The following is a 26,663-nucleotide window of genomic DNA, read 5'->3' on the forward strand; positions in this document are numbered from 1 at the left end:
AAACAAAATAATAAATGTCGATTTTATACTTTCAATTGCTTTATATGCTTATATTATAATAAACTTAAATAATATCAAGAATAAGCTACAAACTAAAACTAAAGTAGGTATAACTTATGTCATAGTAAAAATGACTTAGATGTTTACAACAAAGCCTTAGTTCCTGTGTACAATAACAAACATGTTTTATGGTCAAAACTATAGTAATGAAACAAAATGGAATAGATAGTACTCACAATATTGAGTTATTGTAAGTAATTTGTTGTCATTTGAAATTATATAAAACTAAAGCAACAATTTATTTGATGTAAACCTTACACTTCACTGAAATTCGTGATAATTAAACTCAAATAGGTTACTTAAATATTTTTGGTTAAGAAATATGACACAAAATAAATTGATCAATACAATATACAAAATAAATTATATGAAATGCACCTTTACAAATATAGGTTAACGGCATATTTACAATCTTTTGGCAACAAAACCAAATACCCAAATAGTTGAAACCAAATTATTCATAAAGCATAATAATGACCAGTATATTATTTATTGTTTATTAAAAGTCAGCCCCACGCTTGACTTTTACAGTAGTGCAGCACCAGCTTTCCATCTGTACTGAAACACTCATACAAGTTTCTTATCACTTGGTCTGGTGAAGGTGCAAAAGTTTGGTTCACGTACAGGAACTGAAATGAAAAAGAAGTCATTGTCAATAAAAAATAGTCCTCATGTGTGTTTTGTCTGCTTAACTTCCAGTTTTAATGGTCAATATTTAGATGGTGACCATATATGTTAAATATAGCCCATGAGATAAATAGCGGCGCATCTGTGGCCGACCTCAGGTAGGAATATCTAATCCTATCTGGGGTTGATTACAGATGTCCATGGGCGGCAGTAGCCACTTACCATCAGGTGGACTGCATGCTCGTCTGCTACTCTTATATTATAAAAAAAAAAAAAAAAAAAAAAAAAAAAAAAAAAAAGCAACATATACAATACAGTGTTATTTGTACCATTAAATAATTAAGCCAATGTTAAGACAAATCGAACGACACCTACATAAACATCACAATCCATTTAGGCTTACACACATGCTTTCAAAAAAAACTCCCCAGTGGAGTAAAAATAATGAAGGTGGTAGACCCCTTTGTGATTCGACTCTGGTGGCACAACCTCCACACCTATTTCTGCCTTATAACAGCAGTGTTAGGCGCTGCTGTGTTCCGTTTTGAAGGGTGTGGTAAGGGAGACATACATTTCCGAGGCATTCCAGCTTAGTCTTTAGGGGTAGCAGCAAATGTGGCCAACCTCAGGTAGGAATATCTAATCCTATCTAGGGTTGATTACAAATGTCCATGGGTGGCAGTAGACATTTACCATTAGGTGGACTGCATGCTTTTCTGCTACTCCTATATTATAAAAAAATAATAATAATAATGAATTATGCGTGAAAGTTGTGTTTACCAATTTTTCTTCTGGCTCCAGCTTAAGGTACTTCTTGACAAACTCCATGATCCATCCTATAGGCTTCTCTGCATCTACTGCCCACTTCTTTTTCTTCATTATTGGAGCGTTACCAGTTGCTTTTAGTAATATATCAACTGCAACATACATCACATATGCTTTATTTGAGTTTACTACTATTATTACCTAATATAAGTTATATAAAGTTAACAAGTCCTCGAGTAATAAAGTGTTTGTTAATATACTTATATAGTACACACCATATTTAAAAATACATCTCATGTGGGAAAATATAGAAAATAAATAATATAAACTGTCGTTCTTTCCTAAAGGGAAGATGTATACCTCACAAGGTCTATTTCAGTATCAACAAAACGTCTCACCTTTTACTTTGTCAGTCTTCCCACTTTCCCCATTATCCTTTTGTTCCTCTTTAATAAATTCCGTATTCTGTTCCGCTTGTGAAACAGGTTCTAACTGTTTTTCGTCACCCATTTTGCTGGTGTGTGAGCTAAATAAATAACTATGAATAGTATCAAATTTTAAAAATAAAGTGCAAATCGGAATCTGAAATTATATGTTGTTGAGTTGTTGACAGTAGGTGGTCTGTGTTTGACAATTGACAGTGACTGGTGACATATCCATTTGACAGTTAATTGATCTTGATCAACTCGGAACAATAACCCAAAGAGTATAGTTATAGGTTATTGTTCCGAGTTGATCAATAGGGAATATGCATGTGATTTAGAATTGCTTGTTATTTTTTTCCTCGGTACATTACGGTCCTGAAATTACATCTAAACCATTATTTTTTCTTTATTTCGTATTAAATTGTTTAAAACTTTAATCAAAAATCGTAAATTATGCGAGCGAAATTCAAATTTGCAAAACGCATTCCTATTGGTCGAATCGAAAAATGACGTCACATAGCGTGTTACGATGTTTATCAGCGTCGATATTCAAACTGTTTGAGAGAAAAATTGTTTTTGTCTATATTCCTACAGTGTTATTTATTACCTAGTGCGATTTTTCTACATAGTATTATTAAGAATAATCAAGAACAGTGATTGAAAGTAGTTTTGTCTAAGCACTAAAATATGCAAAATGGATAAACTGGTTTTTATGCATAGGTCAATTCAGAAATATTTAACTGATCATAACTTATTTTGTTAATATTCTTTTTTTTATAACATAGGAGTAGCAGACGAGCATACAGTCCACCTGATGGTTAGTGGCTACTGCCGCCCATGGACATCTCTAATCAACCCCAGATAGGATTAGATATTCCCACCTAGGGTCGGCCACAGATGCGCCGCTACCCCTGAGGACTAAGCTGAAACGCCTCGGAAAAGTCTGTCTCCCTTACCACATCCTTCAAACCGAAACACAGCAGCGCCTAACACTGCTGTTATTAGGTAAAAATAGGTGTGGCGGTGGTGCCGCCGGAGTCGGACCACAAAGGGTTCTACCACCTTCAACCTATCACCTATCTTCACCTATCTTTATAATATTATAATAGATTATAATGCATTTTGTGTGTTTCAAATGATAGTGTTTGATGTAGAAGTCGATAAGTACCTAACGAAGTAGATGATCAAAGCAATATTTTAAAATTATTTACCTAAAATTATTGTTTGTTACAGTAAATTCAAATGTTAATGCGATTATGGAGATACTATATCTGTTTCCTATAATCTTGCACCACATTTTTCGTATTTTCGCATCTTTTGCAAAAGAAAGAACACTATAGAATGTATTTATAGTAGTGGTTTTGCACAATAACTCTCGGAAATATTTATAAAGTGGTTATTTAGCCCTTCCCATGATGTAAATAGCGATGAAACCTGAAAAACGTTTAATAATACCTTTACCTTATCAATCTTCATATTGAAAAAAAAAACACTTTTATAATCTTGCCATCGTACAGTGTCGCGTATAACGGTTAAACAGTTTGTCCTTAGTGTCTGTTACCTTCACGTGGTAACTATGCGATCCTACTTCCTCACTCTGAAGGATTCCTCTCTTGGCTCTTTGTGTCCCATTAGCAAAAAAGTTTTTTTTAGAGTTGGCACATAGGTTACTATACTCTTTGGTTGGCACCTGGCACCTCTAATGTCGGATTTTTTAATTGGCTACTTGACACTTTTTGGGAAACTGTTTTAATGAATTCATATACGTATTATATATGCCTTTCATTGATCATTTTTTCGAAAAAGGGCTATTTATTAATAAAAAACATATTTTTATTACGGTAAACGGAACGTTACGCCAAAACAGGCGGTCAAGTGTCATTTCGTAGCGTGACGTCAACACATTGAAAATATAGAAATAAACTTCGACGTTACACATACTTCAGGTTTCGATGTGATCGACAGGTTTCGATGTAGTGACGTCACATGACATTTGAGGCAGCACTGTCGCCGTTTTGGGATTTGAAATCCACAGATAAAAAATCGAAAATTTCTTTTTAAAAATTAAAATACTTAGAACATATTAAAAAATAAACGAAATACTGCATAATTTATGTTTACTTATAAGCTATCATATCCAACATATTTCATATTTTATTGTTATAACTGTCAAGTACCCAATTATGGGCTAGCAACACTGATTAGACCAGGCAACAACTCTCAACATTTTTTTCAAAATGTGAAGGAAGGATAAACGGAAGAAAACACGTGCCTAACTGCCTGCATAATATGCATATATATTATATAATATTATTAACTCACAAACACAACACCACTCGCTACGCTATTATGTAGGGATGGCGATTCTTTCAGAAAAAGATCGATTCTTGAATCTATTCGAATCGAAGTGTGATAAATCGACTCACAAAAAATCGAGGCCTAAAGAATATTCGATATTTTTTTATCAATTCGGCGAAGATAGCGAAAAACCATAAAGGTCGTCAGGACCAAACAATCGTTGAAATACCTATTCGTCAGCAAACACGTCTATAACTACTACTACTTCGAAAGAATACTATTCGACGAAATCGAACTTCGATTTTATAGGATAAAATATCGATTCACTGAATCGATCCATGACTGGAGATCAATTAAATAATGGTCCAAAAGATCGATTCTTCGATTAATCGATCTCAGATTCTCATATTCACCATTCGCGGATTCGCCTAATCGGCGGCAGTCGAAACGAAACTCGGAACCGGACCCATAGTACAGTAACTACAGTATCATTCATAAATATTATGAAATAAAAAGTCGTAATAAATACAAAGGAATATTTTTACTTCGTGTCAGTGAGAAATAACAATAAAAGGTTTGTATAATTCCTAATTACCTTTAAAGCCCCGTGATTTTCTTAAATACTGTGATTTAAATTGTTTCAAGTCAAGTTAATTAGTTCAAGTCACTTTCTAAACAATCTAAACTATTTAACATTCTTTTTTTAAGTTTTTGTTACTAATCTATGTTTTTTTTTTATTCAATAAGCAAGTTTTCCAGAGGGATCAGAGGTATGGATGTAATAAGATCAATAAGATCATATTTGTTTGTTGATCGTGAGGAAAATTGTATATAATATGTCATTGTATTTTTAGTCTACCTGCCCTTGACCTTAAAAAGAATTGCACAAAAGCGAAGGTGTAACCGGTTTTTTTTTGTTTATAAGAATGCAGTTGTATTCTAGCTTTGTAGTTTCGGGACCAGAATAGGGCTACGGTATCCCCTGCCTGTCGTAAGAGGCGACTAAAAGGGGGCATCCGGGCTACCGGGGGAGTTTTAGTGCAGTAAGAATCCCACATAACCTCTGTCGCTTCCACGGCATAGGGTACCTTTTGAAGGTTTCCCCCTCGTAAACCAAAAAAAAGTATTCTAGCTTGCAGTCCATGTAATGGCATGTCGTTACTACCGCCAATGGACACCTGATGGCCCGTGCCTCCAGTATGCTGTGCTTTTGGGTTAGGGGTATGATAATACTGAAAAAGTTGGAATGGATACTGATAGACCATGTTATGACAACATATTTCCTATATTGTGTTTGCTCGTGAGGATAATGATGTGTTCAGTGTTATAATAATAAATTTTCTTATCAGGAATCTGTGGGAATTCCCAATACACAAACAGACACATGAAATAAATAGTCAATACCTGTAACTACATGTATTCGAGATTTTGTTGTTTCTGTATTTATTGTAGTTAACAAATATTGTTTTGTTAAAATTAACCTAATTCAGTCATCTAAGACGAATTATTAAAAACCTGCAAGTAGTATCCAATTCAATATTTTCAATCAAAAGTGATTTATTTGTTCGTAGCTCCAATATATTTCTTGAGTGATTTCATAACACTACCAATAATAATTGCTTACAATGTATTTTGCAATGCAGTTATGTGACATTTCAAAATTGCTGATGTCATGAAATTGTTTACCTTTTATTAATTTTATTACTTACCAAAATGCATATAAAACTCTTACGAAAGTAATTGGGAGTTTCATGAGGCCTCATAATAAGTACTTTTGAGTACAGTATTTAGTATATTTTACATAAAACTATAGAATTAAGGGTTAAGAAGAACACAGATGTGAAATCCTCTTTTACTTCCCCTTATATACCATCTAAATTAAACAAAAGATTTCTCGGGTTAACCCATATTCTAAGTCTATGGGTTAACCAATACAGAATCATATAGGATATTATGCAAAATTGTTGTACCTGACTCTCAACTGATCCTCATTGCCGATAATAATTGTATTTGTACATATTTGAATAAAACGATTACTTAACAAAAAAAATGGATGTTTATAGATTCAATATAGATACCGGACATTAGAAAGTTAGTGACGAAATACAAGTTCTCATAAAGTTATAAAAACTTCTTTCCAGTTTAATCATGAGCAACACGGGCTGGTTCACAATGAATGATGTGCTGAATGACTTGGCAGAAGTCACTGGGACAAGCATACAAAGTTTTGATAACAGATTTGCTGTGTCCGGAGAACAACCTCCCCCAGTCATTATACCAGGTATGTAAATGATTTTTAGGGTATCGTCTCTTGAACCTTAATAGATAGACACTAGAAATTTTTACAGAATATATTGGTGGTAGGGAACCCTCCAGGTACGAATAACCCAGCAGATACCACATGGTTAATACTGCCAAATTGTTAATAATATTGTGCAGTGTAGATAGTAGTATGTTAACAATGAAATATTCTGTTTGTCCTCTATGTTATTCAATGTATTGTGTAAAGTATTATGAACTTAAACATATGATTTACAATGGATATGACAAGGTATCATTGTTGTCTCATCATCATCATCAACCCATTACTGTCCCACTACTGGGCACGGGTCTCCTCTTAGAATGAGAAGGATTAGGCCATAGTCCACCGCGCTGGCCATGTGCATATTGGTAGACTTCGCATACCTTTCAGTTTTTTTTTTATAAATCTCTGAGGTATGCAGGTTTCCTCACGATGTTGTTCTTCACCGTTTAAGCAAGTGATAATTAATTTCTCATATGCACATAATTTTGAAAAATCAGTGCTGCATGCCTGGGATTTGAACCTCGGATGACTCGATCGAGAGGCCGTGTTACTTAACCAGTAGGCTATTACTTTAAATGTTTACACAAAATCATGATATTTTTGTCTTCATAAAGCCTTTATCTATTTTCAGATGAAGAACATGACTTATTATTATTGTATGGGGACAGTATTAGTACAGATACTACTAAAGCTGTGCCTGATATAGCGGGTATCAAACACATGCTAAGAATGGTAAGTAATGGTAAATGAATTTTAAATACCTAGGACTAAATTTAAAAGTCACTTATCAAATGATAAAATAACACACTTTAATTTTTACCTTACCTTACCACTTACTTACCACTAACCACATGTTCTGACAATTCACTAAAGACTGATTATATGCATTAAAAAAAGCAAATTTTTGTGGTTCTTCAGTGGTTACATATTAAATTTAATTGCAGGTAAATGATTATTTTGACGATTCAACAATTGATGACAATGAGAATATCAAAGAACTAAAGAAAAATGCCAATACTGTTCTTACTATAAGCAAATTAAATCCAAATGTCCCTGAATTTGTACCTAAAGGAATGTCGAGTAGTGGCAATATAATTCAAGAAAATAAAGCACAATTTCAAGAATCTATGAGTAGTGTAATACCAGCATCTGGAGAACAAAAAGCAGAATCAAGTGACAGTATTATTCAAGGAACTACAAAACAAAATAAGGAATCAATTAGTTTAACAAATTCACATGTTAAGTGTTGTGATTTAGAAAATAGTGTTGACAGCGAGTCATTAGCTTGTAAGGATAATATTAAAATTACAAATGATATCAATATTAAGACTGATACTAGTCATAATACCTGTGCTAGTCATGGAGCTAAAGACATAAATATTAAGAAGAAAATTGACATATCAGAGCTTAATGCAGAAGAAATAAAAAATATGAGTGAAAAGCTCAAGCTCAAAATTATTAATACGTCCAAGGCAGACTGCCTAATAAAGAAGAAAGAGAAAAATTTAGCAATTGCTACTTTGCTTAAGCTGTATGCAGAAATACCTACAAATTCAACAAGTAGTAAATCTGTGAAATTAATGACACCAAATTATTTTGAATCTGTCCCAGCTAGGAAGATAGAGAGTGACTCTTCTGATAAATTTGAAGAACAGCACCCTGGTCAATATGGTGGAAATAACAACAATATCATGTTAAGTGGCGAGTCAGTGAATAAGAAAACAATGGAAACACTGAAAAAGGTAGATGATGTAGCATATTTATTAGCTGAACCACAAAAATCGTCACTCAGACCCACAAGTCCCACAACTCAACTGCAAGATAAAAAAAGTCCTAGTAACAGCGCCACTAATAGGACTCCAAATGGAAAATGGAATGACAAAACTAATTCAATGGAAACTAATAAATCTATAAAAAAAGTTGACGATTGGTTAAATAAACCAGAAAAACATAAACTGCCAGCAGTATTTTTAGGTCCAGTGAGTTTTAAAAGGAAAGACAGTAAAAATGTTGATATTATGGAGATCCCTTCAAGCACAACTTTTGACTCTGAAAATAGTAAAGCTAAAGAGCTTAACTTAACAAATATACAGAAAATGGAAAATGAGGCTGGACATGTTCAATGTTTACTGCAGGAAACATCCCAACAATTAAAAGATTCAAATATTAACTCTAAAACTCTTTTACATGCTGAAAAACCTGACCACACTCATGTAACTCCAGACAGAGTCCCAGAACAGAGAAACATTGACAGTTCAATGTCAATGGAAATTAAAGAATCAATAAAAAAAGTGGATAATTGGTTTAACCCAGAAAAGCATAAACATAAATTGCCAGTACTTTTGCTGGGACCAGTAACTTTTAAAAGAAAAGAAACTACATCTCTGCCACAAAGTGTTAATATTTCTGAAGAGACCATATCTGGTTCAGAAAGCCAGCCAGAGAGACCGTCAAGTGAGACATCAAACTCATTTGTGCCCTCATCATATGCTGACGAGTTAACAAAGAGTTACATGGAACGGAGCAAACTTAAAGAGGCTCAATCAGAAGATATTTGGACAAAGTTGGAAAGGGAGCTAAAAGAAAAAGACAAAGTGCTCAAAGAGAAAATGCGTCACGAAACTCAACAATGCTCATAGACAATAATTTTCCAAATAGTCTATTAATATCTTTATAATAATGTATGCTTTAATGAATTAATTAGGTAGACTTATTACCACAGAATTTTCAATTATGGCTAAGCACAAACTTAGTATCGAAATTAGTTTCACACAAAATATGTGAATTGTAATAATATATCAATTTTATTTTTACATAGGATTAAAACATTTATTACTTGACTGATTTTAAATGTTTGTTAATATTTATATTGTATAGTTGTAGGGATAATTAAATATTTTTGATGAAAGTGATATTTTTTGTGAAAGTTATTAAATGGACAAATGTATATTTAATATATTAATTTTTATTCATGATTATAAAAATATAAAAAATATGCCAAATATATGATTATATGCAATTTTTTTAAACATTTGGTTATTTCATTTTATTTTATAACCTTATATAATAAAGATATAAGTACGAATAGACGATTGGAAGTGGTCAACTTGGCTATCTATCGATTTACTATAATCATAACATTTATTAAGTATTAAACTAGTTGCGGTCCAAGAATCAAGCTCTCATAGCTCAGGGGGCCTACCACCATTTTTTAAAAATCATCATAGTTCAGAAGAAAAAAATAACTAAAAAATACAACCGACTTCTATGTCACTATATCAATATATTTCGTTAATTAACGATGTAAACAGCGTGTCTAATATGAGCGCCGACTTCAGAAATATGTACTAAACCAACATTTATTTCAATTATTGTTTTTACTTTGTAGTGACATAGAAGTCGATTGTATTTTTTGTTACAATTATTTTTCACCCTTTTTTACCTATATTAATACAATATAAAATTGCATAAACGTGATCTAAGTACTCCATGAATGAAGGTAAGGTCTGAGTTTACATTGATTGGAACCGCTCGCTCGCAGGGCGCTGCCGCGCCCTTCTCGCTTTATATTGTCTTATATGTTCCAACCTAACCTAACTAAATAGTCAATGATGAACTGGCTTTGCAATTTCATTAGAATCTACACCAAATATCTTTAAACTCAACTCAATTATTCCCATCGGTTGAGGAGTTACATATTTTATCTCCGAGCCACATTATCAGACCCTTAAATAGTCAATGATAAACTGGTTTCGCAATTTCATTAGAACCTACACCAAATAAAAATGTTTCTTTCTTTCTTTCTTTCTTTCAAATAGCTTCAAACAAAACTCAATTATACCCATCGGTTGAGGAGTTACATATTTTGTCTCCAGAACCCACTCTGATCCTCATCATATTTAAACGGGACCAACTTGTAGCAATTGTCCACACACGAAATTAAAGACGAAATTAAAATAGGTTCATAAACGGCGAATTTATGACTGTTATATTTACATGGGTGGAGGAGTTCCCCTCATTTTCTCCAGAACCCATCGATGTATCCTAACCATATTTAAATGGTACCAACTTCCAGCTCGTCTCTATACAATAAAAAAAGAATTATTAAAATCGGTCCACTAACGGCGGAGTAATTTGTGTACCTACATACATAAAAAAAAATACCGGCCGAATTGATAACCACCTCCTTTTTGAAGTCGGTTCAAAAGTTTTATTTTAATATTGCATCAACATTACTTTGTTTCGTACCACGCCCTCCTTCAAACATGTTTGTTTTATTCCTGCAGAGTGATGTAAAAAATGAGTAATTTCTCCATTCCTTTTCCAAAACGAAAAGAGACATCGAAACTAGTGTCATCCCTTTCGCACTACGGTCCTGATTGTGTTCCGTCATAAGCAGGTGAACAAACTTAAACCATTGTATATCATGTAATCATGTAATCGTGTAACAAATCCATTGTATATAAAACCAACTGAAATTGTCATTTTGCAGAAAGATATATTTCCTGTAAATAAAACAATGAAAAATTTCGACCGACATTATACAAAACTGCTTATTGTAATATTATAAAAACAATCATACCTAACGAGGTCGTGGTACGATTTCAATGTATGATTCAAATAATATTGTTTTAAGAGATGGTGGTAACCCCCCAGGGAACTTTTCGTACTTGTGTGTATGTTTACTAGTTGAATTATGTGGAGCTTAGTTGTGCACGCGGATCCGAAGATGCGGAAGCTAATTCTTGCTCCTGCCACCATTTTGGCTCATTGTGATTGAGTTAGCTTTCGTTTAATTTTTTGATGTATATTGGCATCCACACACTTGCAACGAATCGCAGTTGAACGAAACGAAAAGCAGTTGGAACTGCTTTTGGCTAAGAATAGGAGTGTCGGTGGTAGCTCCTCGAGCGTAGTGGTTCTATCACCTTATATTTTAAGTGAGCCGCTTATAAACACTTTACGGATTAAAATATATAAGGGGTGAATGGATCACGCCTATCTACTCCGAATTCCATCGCATTGCCACACTGAGCTTGTTATACTGAATAGTAATGTGTATGATACGAGTGAATGAGGGTATCGTGGACGGTTATGAAGTCGCGAAAATATTAATTATACCGTAAGCACCGTAGTCAAAGGGCATACCTAGGGCTTTTTCGAGACATTCCAGGTTACCCTTCAGGGGTAGCAGCGCCTCTGTGGCAGACTTTGTAAATATTTAATCTTGTCTGGGGTTGATTACAGATGTCATGGGCAGCAGTAGTCACTAACCACAAGGTGGACTGTGTTTCTGCTACTGCTTTATAATAAAACAAATCATTCATTCAATATAGTTACCACAAAATAAATAGGATGTATTTATTACGTTTTATGTAGGTACTTGCCAGCCAAAGTATCGCACAGTGAGTAGTGTAAGTACATGCTACATACATACCTATATATTAGGAGGACTGAAAAGTATTCAAAATACATGAAAATATAGTTGATTAGCATTTAGATTTCTAAAATCAGTGTTTCGCTAGCAAACTATTAATACAATTTGATTACTTTTCGACCCAACTAACACCTACAAAACAATATATTCGCTGAAATATTTTAAAACTAATTATTATCATCGCTAAGTAAATTGAGTTGATAAAATATTAACATTTTATGTTATATAATAACACATACTAATAACAGTAATAATAATTTGTCTAGGCCTTAAGATGAATTTTCAGTACAAGAAGTTTTAGTGTTAAAGCAAGTTAAAGCTGTGAAAATAGCAACATGACAGAAATAAACATAATCTGAGTAAGGTAGGTACTTCGCGTTTAATATAAAGTAATCTTAAATTTACCCGTAAATGGTTTTAAATGGTAAATGGAAATCCGAGCATACGTAGGTAAGTACACACGCTAAGGTGATAACACTTATAGGTGATAGTTAGAAATGATTATTAGACGACTACATTTTCTTGCATAAAATATTTTATAGTCATATATCGATGCTTACTATACTATGTATATGTACCTACTAGATAATTAATATGACAGAGAAATTAGGGAAAGACTTATGTCTAAGGTACGTATGTAGGTATTAAGGTACAGCTCATTATAATGTAAATCATAAAATATATATAAATATATAGAAATACTGTAGTACCTACCTATTTCTGTAAGAGGATAACTATGAAGTGTTACATTGAAAGTTAACTCACAAAATAACTTACTAGTAATATAAATATTTTCATTGTTTATCAAATATATTTTCTGTTAAGTACATTATAAACACTTCGATTCCTATCTCAACGGGATGCCATGGCGATGTTGCGGCCTACATGATGTTCTGGCGTCGGCAGGCCTCCAATATTATTCAAAATATAAGTCTACTCTTCTGAGAGTAAGTTTTTTAAAACCATACATTACATATTCCGTAAAAAACGTTTATGGGACTATTAAAGGAAGAATAACTTAATGATGTTTGCAAGAGGTTACTGTTTCTTTATTTTAACGTGAGGAGGGTAATGTTGCAATTAATGACGATCAAATGTTACCAAAGATCCAATTTCGGGATCCCCCGATATTACCATAACATCTTGGCTTAAATCTAAATCTGCTGAAGAAATCAATTGCAATTCATTTTCAATGTCACCAATCATAAGTTGCTCATCGTGCGGAGTGAGTGAGAAATTAAGTGGCGACAATGACCGTGGTGAGTGATGCACTGTTGGTGTTTGAATAACGAATGTTGCTGGTTGGTCGCAAAACAAGAAGTCTTGTTGTGATAAATCCGTATTGATAGAAATATTTGGCACTTCCCTGTCGTACTTGATTTTCTTAATCAATTTCATCACTTCCAACTTAAATTCGAATCTCTGGCGAGTGTCTAGACTTTGCATATCTGGTAGGAGGGACTGTAGAAAGTCCAGGTTTGCGTCGCTTTCGGATTTATCGTGGTCTGTTTGCTGAAATTCACCGCTCGGTTCAGGTTTAAAAGTCTTTTTATGTTTGGGAATTTGAAATAATACGTTTTTATTTTTTATTTTTATAGTTTTTTTTGCAGCTCGTCTTCTGGGCCGTTTCTCTCGTTTATAGTTAGTGACATTATCTAAAAAGTGTAACAGTTCTATTATAGGCTTAACGCGTTGGGTCTTTTCATCCACGTCTAGTTTAAGATTCCTTCTCTTGTAAAAATCTGTTAAGCTTTTCCAATTTTTTTGCAGTTCTATAACTGAAAAAAATCAAGAATTTAATAAAAATGTAGGAGATATGTTTATATTATCTAGCTAGGTATATTTTAATTTTTTTTCCGGTTATGTACCCATAAGCGTAAATAGGGCGGGTTAAGTCAGAGACTAGCGGAAATAAAGTAAATTATGCAGGTTCGTATGATAACATAAAGTTGAATAAAGGTTGCATTACTTATTACTTTATAATATTTTCTTTAAAAGATGATGAAAAGGTATCATTAGCTTTTTGTACCACTTCTAGCTCACCAACAAAATACCCTTAAAGGCAACTAGATTTGCATTAAATTAAAATAAGACATTAACATAACACTTTGTATGGCGCATTACAAGCTATGTATTTCTGCTAGGGAATTGAAATATTTTATGTGTACCTAATAATCCAGAAAAAGCAATACCAACCAGCTTCCTGCTTCTCATCGTCAGAAAATCTATCGTAATGTTTATACATTTTAGCGGCAACTTCTGCCCATATTTCTCGTTTTAAAACGCGATCCCAATATTCTTCTACACCAGGATTCCATAAACATGGTCTTGATTGTACTTCCAAGATGAATTTTGATTCTTCCATTCCGTAATAAGTAATAATAAATTTGCGATGCGAAAAATATGACTACTACTAGTACTAAAACAGGCGTCGCGGCGCAATTACTGATCTGGTTTCAGCTATACAAAATGTTACCTATGTACCTACTGACAGGAGTGCGCAGTAACGTGCGTATAGGACTATAACTGATTCGCAATCAATAAGGAGATTGACAATGTCCATAGGTATCCCTTGTATACCGACCCGCCCATTTGTTATTTTTATATTATAAAAGTGCATATTATAAAGGTAAAATTTGCATATTTACTGCTTACTTTTACAGAAATTACATAATTATATGTTGAATGTTGTCCTAGTCAATTATAAGGTACCTACGAACATTATTTTAAACATGATAACTAGAAACATATACAATGATGCATGTAAGTAGGGATTATATCTTGGCCATATATGTATTATTATGTACCTGTATACATTTTCGCCATAATAACATGACAGACTCTTCCATAAGGTAACGGAGGGGCGGTTAACGGCGTCAAATCTCGGATAGCGTCTGAGTAGTTAACAACATTGTGGTTAACCGATTGAATTAGATTAATTCAATCGGTTAACCAGAATTGGATATGTATAAATCCTCTATAAGAATTCCCTTTTCTTTTACTTCATAAGTAACTGCAGTATTGAACGCTTATTGTGCGCATCAAAGAACGTATGAATTTAGCTCCTACTTTTTCATTTAACTTCTGACCGTCAATGCGTTACTTCGAAGATTAGTTGCTGTCTCTACTAGGTAGTCTTACGCAGGCAGTATAGTAAACTATACAGGTCCTAAATGCCAAGTTAACAACGCTTAACAAAGCTATAGCTACGCCTATGCTAGTAATTGTGGAATTACATTAAGATAGTTACAAAATTATAATAATAACAGGTAGTGAATCTTGTGAATCTGAATAGATTTATCACAAAAAAAAGTCTTGGCTACAGCCTTCGGATAAAGAGTTATCTTTCAAGCTGAAACCAACCATAGGTATATTCTTACAAAATTTCGGCGATTATAATACGGACATGACGTGATAGTGATTCATACTTAGTTATAAAATATTGTCAAATACTACTTTTCCAGTACGTACAGCACATATTACCGACATAGAATATTAAGGTTTGTCGCAGTTTTATTATTTGTTCTACTATGTAAAAGTAAATTAGATAGGGCTAAAAAGTCAGAATCTAGGTCTATAAAATTACTTTTAAATTTGGATACTTTGACAGGTTCGTTCGAGTCATTGAGGAGTAGTCGTGGGTCGGTATGATATCTGGCAATATCATAACGCGGTATCGGTATTGGTACCAATACCATGTTTTGAAACTGTTTATTTTCAATACCTAGGTATTGGTCGGTATTTGAAATTATAAAGAACCTGTGTTTGTTGATATTAAAATAACGCTTTATAAAAGTAAACTCTTTGGTTATTGCGATACAACTTAAATATACCTACTAATTTATGCTTAAATATTATATATAATTTTATTTTGTTTTTTACTAAATACATATAAAGTTTATATTGTTTAAAAAAATGTATATAGAACTTTCATCTTCTTTAAGTGCGACTTGAGGTTTCCTGTCGATGCTTTGTAACTGTATATGTTACCAGTTACCACACAGTGTACATCTAGCTGTTTTAGTCACATTGTCTGTTTTCACGAATATCTCCTACATCGTATATAGTATAGTATAGGCAAACATTATGTTGCCATATAAATAAAAAATGTTAAGGGTGAACAACCCTTATCACTTAGGGGTACGAAAAATAGATAGTAGCCGGTTCTCAGACCTACTGAATATGCATATAAAATTTGGTGAATATCGGTAAAGCCATTTCGGAGGAGTATGGTAACACGAGAATTTTATATATAAGATTTAAATGTAACTTATCAGTTATTGCACTAATCACTTAAAGTTATTATTATATTAGAAACTTTAAAAAACTAATAAAACAAATTTAAACTACAAACATTAAGTACCTAATCAGACGAATAAAATTATATTCATGCGCAAGCAGTGCAAGGAACTTTTACAAGCGAAAAAGTCAAATTCAAATGAAACTTAAAATATTATTATTACTATTAAATTTTAGTTCCAAACGTAGTATAATTCCATCAAAAAATGATTTTATTTTCATGTAGATAAGAGTCAAAATATTATGTTATTATCACGCATTACGTTTCCACGAAGGAATCGCGGCTCGACGACAAGACCTTATTGCTAACAAGTTAAAGGTGAAAATTGTAGTAGGAAAACAGCATCAGGGTTGCGTCGCATAACATATCGGTACCACAATTTCGGCCAATCAGCGTCGTGAATATCGTGATTGGTACTTGGTACAGCTCGGTACAAGTTATCACATACCAGCCAATACTGTCAATACCATGTTTCCCAAAATACATAGTTATTACAATTCTCAATACCGTGTTTTCGGTACTGCATTGATAACTATGTATTAAAAACTGTGTATGGTTTGCACCGACCAAGTCTATTGAGGAGTTTGATTTGGCACTTTGAGTTTTGACAGTTTAGCTGAATACACCAAAACACAATATCACTAATGTATTTAGAATATTCGGATTAAATCGGATAATGTATAAAAATTGCGCTCCATCAGACTCTGTATCACTTTCTGTGCTGTCAAACAATATATCTGTTTTGTAAAGTGTAAATAAACTCAAAACAACGCCAGTAAAGATGGGAGCACAATGGACAAACAAGTATGCAATTTTGCGCGATTTATCTTTTGCGCAGGGCCGCAAAGTTCCCGCGAAGCTTGTTGGCTCAATCGGAGATGGAGATAAGCCTCCAGCTATCAATATTGTCGAAGGTATTACATATGTTTCAATAAAATAGTGAAGAGAGGTTTCGGAGATTATCGTATGTAATTGCTATTCTTTTTTATTATTACGCATCTGGGTACTACTTCTTCGATTGAAAGAAATGACGCATATTTTTGGTATTTTAGTCATATGAGTCATTAGTCAGAATTTTTTAAATAATGCAGTGACCGCCATGAGATATAGTTTTGGATAGGATTTTTCGGGATAAAAGTCTCCTTGCACTATGGAATACTACACCCGACCATTTGTAGTTCCGAACATTTAAAAAAAAGTATCTTGTAATCTGAATTCAACAAGTTAAAAAAGTCTTGATACAATATTTGTAGACAAAACAAAGCAAAACACAGCAGCGCTTAACACTGCTGTTATTAGGCAGGTATAGGAAGGGCAGTGGTGCCTCTAGAGAACCAAACAGGCTTATATCATCTCAACAATGAACCACAAACCAACTTTAATATTTAGATAAAGTTTTGTTATTGTATGCTTTTCAGAAACTGAAGAGGAATTCTTTAAAAATTATGTGGGTGATGGTGAATTACATACAAAACCAGATCTAAGTATGATCAAGCAGTTGTTGGATGAGGTAACTTTATATTACTTCATTGTAACACTTGTTTTTTCTAAGTACCTCGAATCAATATGGAATTTTTATACTATTTTTAAGCAGGAATAGGTAAGGAAACATATCTATACAAGTGACCCATTCAAGGGAAGAGGGGGTCTTTAAAAATACCATTCTTGATAACAGCGGGGGTCATAGGTTTAGTGTGTAATATTGGAAAGTGTGGATTAGACTGACGCCAAAGCCATTGTCAAGGATAGTGACATAATAATAATTACAGTAGACCCGCAGTAATGCGGCCCCTGTATAATCCATCACCCCTTGTAATCTGACATGGTCTGTATTGAATATTTTTAGACAATATTTTTTGTAAGTTCATTAATGACAATAATTTTGTAAAAATATGTGAGTTCTCTATTATGTTGTTAAATTTACTAAATTTGAGAAAAATAATGAAGTATGATTTATACTTCAGAGTACATACATACATATACATACATATGTATATAAAGTATAGAACCTTATTATTTGATCTGTAATTAGTCGGATTACAAGGAACTCTTTTGTATAAAAATGTGGACTATAGGGTCTTATTAGGCAGTACTCTTTATAGAATAGACTATCGAACTATCGTCTCGGACTATTGAATCTGACAAATTCGATAGTCCGAGACTGCCCTGCAAAATGATTGTTGGATTACCGCAGGTCCACTGTATAGTAATACCAATTTCCATTTCAGGTGCATGCAAGTGAAGTTGATGTGGACGATTTAAATGATGGTGACACAGAAAAAGTGTTACAAATTACCAAACTCAATCCTTTAAGTACAGAATTTCTGCCAAAAAACTCTGAGGCTGATGACATAATTAAAGAAGTAATCGGTGAAAACAACAAAGTAAAATGTGCTCCCGAAATTCAGGCTGAAAAAAAGGCAATTCTACCAAAGAAAAAGCGAAGAGAGAGAAATGCGGCTATACTGTCTCTACTAGAACTGGAATGTGCTCAAAACTGCTCTCAAGCTCAGGATTCATCAAAAGTTATTGACAAAAGTGATGAAGAATCCAAAGAAAGGGATTTGGAAGTGAAACTTTTGAAGCCAAATGATTTTATATCAGACAAAACTGTAACAAAAGCAGTTGACAAAGTAACTGAATGGCTTGACAAGCCGGCCAAATGTCAATCTCCAAAAGGCGAACCAATTTCTCTACCAGCCACCTCAATACCTAAGAGGAAAAAACAATTGACCCCAGTCCTAGAAACTACGTCAATGTTCAAGAGAAAAACTGATACAAGTTCAACTAAAAGCTTTGATAGTGATACTGCCCGAACACATGCAAATGATGCCATGGTCCAATCTTGCAATATTGAATCAAATAATATGTTTGTTCCATCTGCTCATGCTAATGAATATTACAAGAAATTTGTAGAAAGAAGCAAGATGCAAGATTTAATCACGGAAGACCTGTGGGAGAGGGCTCAAAGAGAAATGAAAGAGCTAGATGCCAAAAAGTATGTATTGTAATTACATAGTAAGAGTAATAAGTGCAATTTATAAAATACATATTACCAGTCATAGATATTATTATGCTATATAATTTAAAAGGGTCATAGAAACCTATTGTGACATCATTGTCACACCTATTTTTGCCATAGTCAAAATATCATTAGTCAAACATTAGAATGTTTGACTTGACCAAAGGTTTGTGCGCTTTTGGCAATCCATATCATAATTTTATTATATTTTTTTTTCTGTCAGTATAATTATACAATATTTTTTCTACACTTTCAGATTGAAAGCCAAACAAGAACGAATGGCATTACACCAGCTACAAGTAACCACTGATGAACAATCAAATATTGATCTAGAAGGAGCTACTCCACAGAATGAAACCACTCCTACTCTACTAGCAGATGTCCGAGGTGACTAAAATGCTTGTGGCTTTGGATTAATAAACTATTTATGTTTTCTCACCAATCCTTGATCCATCAAAACTGTTAACATACTAACATAATTTATTTTAATTTGGCTTATGTAAGATATTATGCTGTTTATTTTAGAAATAGTTAAATAACTCTCATTTATAAAGGTTGCATCTTTAGAGGGCCATTTATAAGCATACAAACTCAGATTATGAATGTAATGTATTGTGTATAAATCTTAGATATTGATATGGAACTAAAAATAGCGGACACTTTAAAAATGTCTGATCAAGTTGAATGAACAACAATATGTTATTGAATGTTGGGATACATAATGCTTAGTTTAAGGCGAAACTATACTAATGAAATGATCCATTACCCAATGATTAAAAAGGAGTTATGAACGGAAATATGTACTGAATAAATTTTTCATATTTCAAATTTTATTACTTTCTTTAATCAATAACTTGTCACTGAGTTTAATTGGTTAAGTGAAGGCGATCATACTATATAGGTAAAGCCTTATTATAGAACCCCCACTGGTTAGTGGGGTTGGTAAAGTTTTAATGTTGTTTCATCATATAATGTTTTATTACAATATTCATCATAAAAGATCATAAAAATAAAGGGAGTTTTACTCATTCAAGGAGGGTACCCTCGAGACCAGAATAATACTTACCTTCCCCATAAATATGATGGTCTGTTTAGCACTTATTAAATAACAGAACTACGTTTGTGTATTATTTATTACTTAATAACTGATATTAATTGAGTGATTTCATTGCATTGTAGGACCGTAGCACTGCATCAAAATGTTTATGCTGGCGCACTAAAACTAGTGAATGCAATCCCGACTCGAGATCGTAAAGTCGAGATCTCGCGGGATTAGAAATCACAATCCCGCGGGATCCCGAGATTTTCGGGATCTCGTCTAGTTAAAAAAATCACATCACTGTAAACGATTAAAACTGCTTGTTGGTTATAGTGAGGTTGAATAAAACAAAATATTATTGGAAACAATATCCTTTTCATTTAATTTAACTATAGTAACGAAATAATTAACAGTTTTACTAAAATAATCAAAACAAGGTATCATCATTATCATCAACCCATTGTTGTCCCACTGCTGGGCACAGGTCTCCTCTCAGAATGAGAAGGATTACGCAATAGTTCACCGCGCTGGCCAAGAGCGTATTGTGTAGACTTCACATACCTTTGAGATTTTTTTTAAATCTCAGGTATGCAGGTTTCCTCACGATGTTTTCCTTCACCGTTTAAGCAAGTGATAATTAATTTCTAATACGCACATAGCTTTGAAAAATCAGAGGTCTCAGGCCTGAGATTTTAACCTCTGACCTCTCGATCGAGAGGCCGAGTTTCTTAACCACTAGGCTATCACTGCTCAAAATAAGGTATAGAATAGTTAAAGATTAAAAAGTAGTTATGGATGATTTTGAAAATAACTTCTTAAAAAATAAAGTGTATCAAGTGTACTATCTGCCAACCGGCATGTAATATCCCTTGCAATGTACCCAGCTGCTGAGAAGGCCCTCCCTGACTCAACACTGGTTGGCAATAGCGTGATTAAGCAATTATATACAAACTGCAAATATCTCCCTTGTTCCTCCACAATCCCGTCAATCTCGAACGAGATCTCGTCATATTATGCTTCGGGATCGATCCCGAAAAATTACACGATCCTCCGAAAAATTACTCGCGAGATCGGGATTGCATTCCCTAACTAAAACACGCCCCGTAGTCTATGACTTTTTATGCATGTTTATACTAATTAAGAGAATTCCTGCGAATTTGCATGAATTAATTATTATAAATTAAAGCCTGGGCTTGCTTTATCAATAATAACTATGTTATTTTGTATATAAACGATACAATGGATTCACGACTGAGTCGCGTAGATATTAATAAGGCATTTTGATAGTCCAATAACGATACATTGGGTAAATTTGTAAGGCGCCATAACTATTGTATTCTGCCAGATTTAGAGAAATATTTTCTTTGGATTATTTGTGCATTAATAGTAAAAAACCCTTGTGGATTCTATTTTTAGATAGGATTCTCTTCTTATTTATGTGTGCATGAAACATAGAAATAAAAAATAATATAATCATATAACTTACTACTTACTGCGTTGGCGCAACGATCCAGAATACATCTCGGCCTCCGATACTAAGAGATACCACCTCGGCCTGACCTGTTACATCTCCAGCTAATTATCTAGAATGAGCTCGCGCTGGTCCTTCATGACTGAATCTTTCCACCGATTACTGGGACGGCCGACGAAAATCATATAACGAATAATATATTATGTAGGTAACATAAAATGCTCAACACTCGAGCGCTACGCCAAATGGTGCGAAGTCTCCTTTTTCACACTATTCATAAGTGAAGCTAAATGTAGATGTGTACAGGCTGAATTTTAAACTATGGTGAGTAGCCAGATCCGAAGTTATAAGAAATAGCGAAATCTATATAATGATTTCATACTGGAATCTGCGCCCATTTGAACAGATTAACTTATTCTCAATCTATATGTTGAAATCCGATAAACTAAATATTTTTCATCACTGGCTGCCACAGAATTATGACAGGGTCCAATTACCCAATCTCCTTGATATCGACCCCATAGAGGGCGTTTAATGATTGTAAAGAAAGGGATTTGTGGTGCATGTAGTAACAAATAAACGAGTATTTCCAAAAAGTATTTTTTTGATGTGAAACATCTATAGCCGCACGTAAAACCGATTTCTGACGTGGCGACGCAAGCCGTGACGACGCTATACGATTGTATATATATACAGTCTATATGCAGTAGTGTGTGCGGTGTGGCGACGCGTATATGTTCTTTTCTGCATATTACTTTTACAAAATAATGTCGATGATTCACATCGACATTATTTTGTAAAAGTCGGTTGTATTAAGAATAAAACAATGCGATATTAATTAGATAAATAAATTAATATAGGCTTTGATTTTTTTAGCACGCTTTTTACTTTGCATTTAAACTTTTTTACTTTTAAACCCTTTGTCATTAAAATATTTTCCAATTTTTAGTTCGATTAGCAATAAAAGCGTGTTTCTTATTAGTTTTTTTAAAACTATTATTTATTTGGATCATAAAGGGTAATTTATGTATAAGTCAGTCAAAGTGTTAGGAATGTACGCCTTACTAAGCTTCATTCAATATACTAAGACATTCTATTGTACTCTACTATGATATGGATACAACATTGTTTCTTGAAGATGTCACGATTTACTAAATTCTCAAAATATTAAATAAGTATTGCTATGTCTCCCGGTGATGTATATTTTAAATTAGTGCTTTATAGTATGTTTTTAAAGATATCAAGTAATGATTAATCATATTAAATAAAGTGAGCTACAAGGCTATTTTTTATTAGTTTATATTTCATTACATGGTAATATTTAATTTTATAGCATACCATTAAAGTCGTAACTCCTAAGATGAGAAACAATGGGTTAATATCAATATCATAATAATTACATGTGTTGATATGTAGGATATATCTGATGTCATAAATGCAAATGGGATTAAAGACTTTTACCACTCACATACTTTATTACTAACATGCATAAAACGCTACCTCACATACCACCTATAAATTAGTTATAGTGCTGATACCCATCCGCGGGGCGATTGCTTGCGCTGATCTTTATATATATATATTTCTTATGTGCGTGTGTATGTCACTGAACTCCTCCTAAACGACTGGACTGATTTTGATGAAATTTGTTGTGTGTGTTCAAGGGGACTTGAGAATGGTTTAGATTCACAATTTAGTCCGTGGGAAAAGGTTTTTTAAAGAATTTTTAATTCGTAAGTAGTTGTTGATTTTGGAATGTTTCACATTGAATTCGACAGACTTCGCTACCATCGCAGTTTCAAATATTCTATCTAAATTTCAAACCCGTAAGTGATAAGGGTTGTTGACCCTTAACATTTCTTTTATTTATATGGCAACACAACGTTTGCCGGGTCAGCTAGTATACTATATATATTAGTCATCCGATGCAATACTTGTGAGAAGTAATTTAAAATTTAATAATAAGATCACAATTTTTGTTAAGAAAAATGATTAAAATCGATACATTGTAATACATACGTATTACCTAACAAAAAAAATAAATTATTGCACTTCGTGAAAATATTTAAAATTACTCTTTCCTACATACATGTTGTTACTCTTGTTGTAATGTCTCATATTATGTTTGGATGGCATGAGTAGCAGCTAATAACCACAATTTCTCCTGTAGCTGCACTTATGACTAGAATAATTGAGTATAGAAAAGTATTCAGCAAGGTATTTATAGTGTTATAAAGTAAGTATTAATTGCAATAGTACAGTAATATTATAGTATAGAGTATGTTAATCCGTTTGTAGCACGCAAGTAAAAATATCTGCACAAAATGCTGATCTGCTGAAAAGTGAATGATAGGTACGCTAGCATAATGCACTGACTCCTGTCCTCCTCCTAGCGTACCTACCTACCAATGCCGAGCTTACATGCAAAGAGTCCCGGATTCAATACCCGGCCCAACATGTAATAAATTAGAATAATGTTGATAAAGTTCTTTATTTTTCAACTGAGTCACCACCGTAACATTTATTTCTTTCTCCCTTGTTAAGATCGGTTTAACGCTGCTATGTTCTGTATTGAAGTATGTACCTATGTGGTAAAGCTGAGGCACTTGTACGTGGCATTCTAATTTCGACGAATTCCGAGGACTATTTCATATTGCACAATATGTCTTATTTGCAATACACTAAATATATACATAGGCCGTAATGACTTGATACGCACAGGCGGATTGCATATTCGTTTGGCACTTATTGTAATAAAAAATCTGTATTAATTGTCTATTTCTTCAGGTTTAGACTTGGTCCGCTTGCCACTGCATCGCCACGAGTTGCCACAAGAATGTGTGGTGTGTCTGGTCCTCTGCAAGCCGGCTCAAACCTCCTGAGTGCAGACCACAGACGTAGGCTCGAGTGCCTCGGGGTACCTCAAGTCTGTGTCTAAAGATAAAATGTTGGACAATGTTCGAACATCTCTGTTCATGAGTATGTTATATTTATCGGTGTACGTTTTATATCCATTCATTTGAAAAGTTTTAGTGAAAATATCAAAAAAGTAATAATAGTACAAGCGAAATCTACAATTTTTCTTTTAAGTCGATTAACAAGTAGATAAGTCTTAGGTATTGGATGTTATTTTTGGGATAATTGTTATCACATTACTTACATACAATAAGAGAATACAATACTTAATTATAAAACATTTTAAGGTCCTTAATTTAAGTAGACTTAGGAACGACTTTGTATATTTGTTAAATATTTAATTTGGTGTTTGGGGTTGGAATAGGAGAGAAATGTTCTCCCATTTCTTTCGACACAGAATTTGTGACGGACTGACGCGCATGGACCCCGTAAGATATGTTTTAATATTTCGTGACTGAATTGAAATTTACTGTATATTGTAAGTGGCATATTTTATTTATATTAGATATTATTGTTGTGTATTTATAAGTAAATGATTTATTTATGTACAATATTTATAAATGGAACGATATGGTTAAAATTTCCAATCGTATTAGGAGGTATCTAATTATGCATGAGACGGCAGCGATCGATCTGAAAACAAGGTATGTGTCATTACCATCATCAACCCACTATTGTTCCACTGCTGGGCACGGGTCTCCCCTCAGAATGAGACGGATTAGGCCATAGTCCTCCGCGTTGGCCAAGTGCGTATTGATAGACTTCTCATACCTTTGAGATTTTTTTTTATAAATTGCTCAGGTATGCAGGTTTCCTCGCGATGTTTTCCTTCACCGTTAAAGCAAGTGATAATTAATTTCTAACGCACATAAATTTTAAAATCAGAGGTGCGTGCCTGGAATTTGAACCTCGGACCCCTCGATCGAGAGGCCGCGTTTCTTAACCACTAGGCTATCACCGCTATGTATGTGTCATTATACTTATGTTAAAGGGCAGCTCAAATAACGTGATTTTGATGTACCTACACCTTGTAAAAAGACATGAGTATTACGTATCTACTTATTTAATGTTTATCATGTAATATTAGTATGTAGATTTAAAATAATCTAAAAGATTGCATTTTACATGCCTGTTTATTTATTTGTAAATTAAATTTCTGTGATTTGAATTAAAAAAAATCTGTGATTACGCATATTGTTTTAATATTTGAGCGAAATTTCTATTGAATCCAAGCCTTTCATAAATACTTTACCTGTCATCCATTTCAAAAATAGGTGGTCGCGAAAAGTTGCAGTAGAGAAGATTCACGATGACGTTACCGTGTGACAGATTAAGGTCCTAAGACCCGTTCATAAGGCTAAACCTAACGTTTACTGACATCGTACATGACCTTAGTGATATGTACATGAGTTACTGCCAAAAAATCCTTGTGTGTATTATATTGAACGCGTATTCATAAAATGAGTTTGCATTTTAAAAATTAAGTATATAGAATACGAATGATTATTAAATGTCAATACGTACTAAGCATTTAAATACTTTTTTTGGTTGCCATATCATATGTATTCTCTATTATGCCACATTTGTATGTAGACCTGTATCTTTGTATTATAGTATTATATTTTATATGAAATATTCGAGATTGACTGTAATCGATCATAATGATTTTAAAATGTCCAATGTCTAAAACTTTGTTGGATTATAATCCAACTAATATTGCTTTCTCCTTGCTATCGATTACTGAAATGAGGTATTTCATGCAATGTTTAGTCGTTAACTCATTAGTGTCCCACTGCTAAGCACGGGTCTCCGGTCAGAATGAAAGGAGCGTAGGCCATAGTTTACCGCGCTACCCAAGTGCGAATTGGTAGAATTCACACCTTTGAGAACGTTTCCACTGCCCTGTCAACATTTTAGGAACATACTACTGTAGGTAACAAGTGTCCATAAAATGTACCTACAGTCCTACATATTTTAGGTAGCGTATTATGCGTAAAT

At 33.5% G+C, this 26,663-nt stretch overlaps 3 protein-coding genes across 3 annotated transcripts; 2 read left to right on the forward strand and 1 right to left on the reverse strand.

Annotated features, from left to right (window-relative positions):
* Nucleotides 1-11: 11 nt before the first annotated feature.
* Atg12 (Autophagy-related 12) lies at nucleotides 12-2,076 on the reverse strand. Its single transcript, XM_073075521.1, has 3 exons — nucleotides 1,851-2,076; nucleotides 1,468-1,604; nucleotides 12-689 (listed from the first exon to the last, which is right to left on the reverse strand). The coding sequence occupies exons 1-3, from the start codon at nucleotides 1,960-1,962 to the stop codon at nucleotides 567-569; spliced, it is 372 nt and encodes a 123-aa protein (XP_072931622.1). The 5' UTR covers nucleotides 1,963-2,076; the 3' UTR covers nucleotides 12-566.
* A 3,812-nt stretch (nucleotides 2,077-5,888) lies between these two features.
* LOC140744118 (uncharacterized) lies at nucleotides 5,889-9,478 on the forward strand. Its single transcript, XM_073075596.1, has 4 exons — nucleotides 5,889-5,911; nucleotides 6,317-6,456; nucleotides 7,112-7,212; nucleotides 7,425-9,478. The coding sequence occupies exons 1-4, from the start codon at nucleotides 5,889-5,891 to the stop codon at nucleotides 9,117-9,119; spliced, it is 1,959 nt and encodes a 652-aa protein (XP_072931697.1). The 3' UTR covers nucleotides 9,120-9,478.
* A 7,312-nt stretch (nucleotides 9,479-16,790) lies between these two features.
* Nucleotides 16,791-25,700, forward strand: LOC140744064 (uncharacterized). Its single transcript, XM_073075522.1, has 5 exons — nucleotides 16,791-17,131; nucleotides 17,636-17,727; nucleotides 18,446-19,215; nucleotides 19,496-19,626; nucleotides 24,537-25,700. The coding sequence occupies exons 1-5, from the start codon at nucleotides 16,999-17,001 to the stop codon at nucleotides 24,629-24,631; spliced, it is 1,221 nt and encodes a 406-aa protein (XP_072931623.1). The 5' UTR covers nucleotides 16,791-16,998; the 3' UTR covers nucleotides 24,632-25,700.
* The last annotated feature ends 963 nt before the right edge of the window (nucleotides 25,701-26,663 follow it).

The sequence above is a fragment of the Epargyreus clarus genome, unplaced genomic scaffold (genome assembly GCF_041222505.1).
Source record: "Epargyreus clarus isolate Ecla_fem2 unplaced genomic scaffold, WU_Ecla_fem_2.2 ptg000008l, whole genome shotgun sequence".
In the NCBI taxonomy this organism is placed as follows: Eukaryota; Metazoa; Arthropoda; class Insecta; order Lepidoptera; family Hesperiidae; genus Epargyreus; species Epargyreus clarus.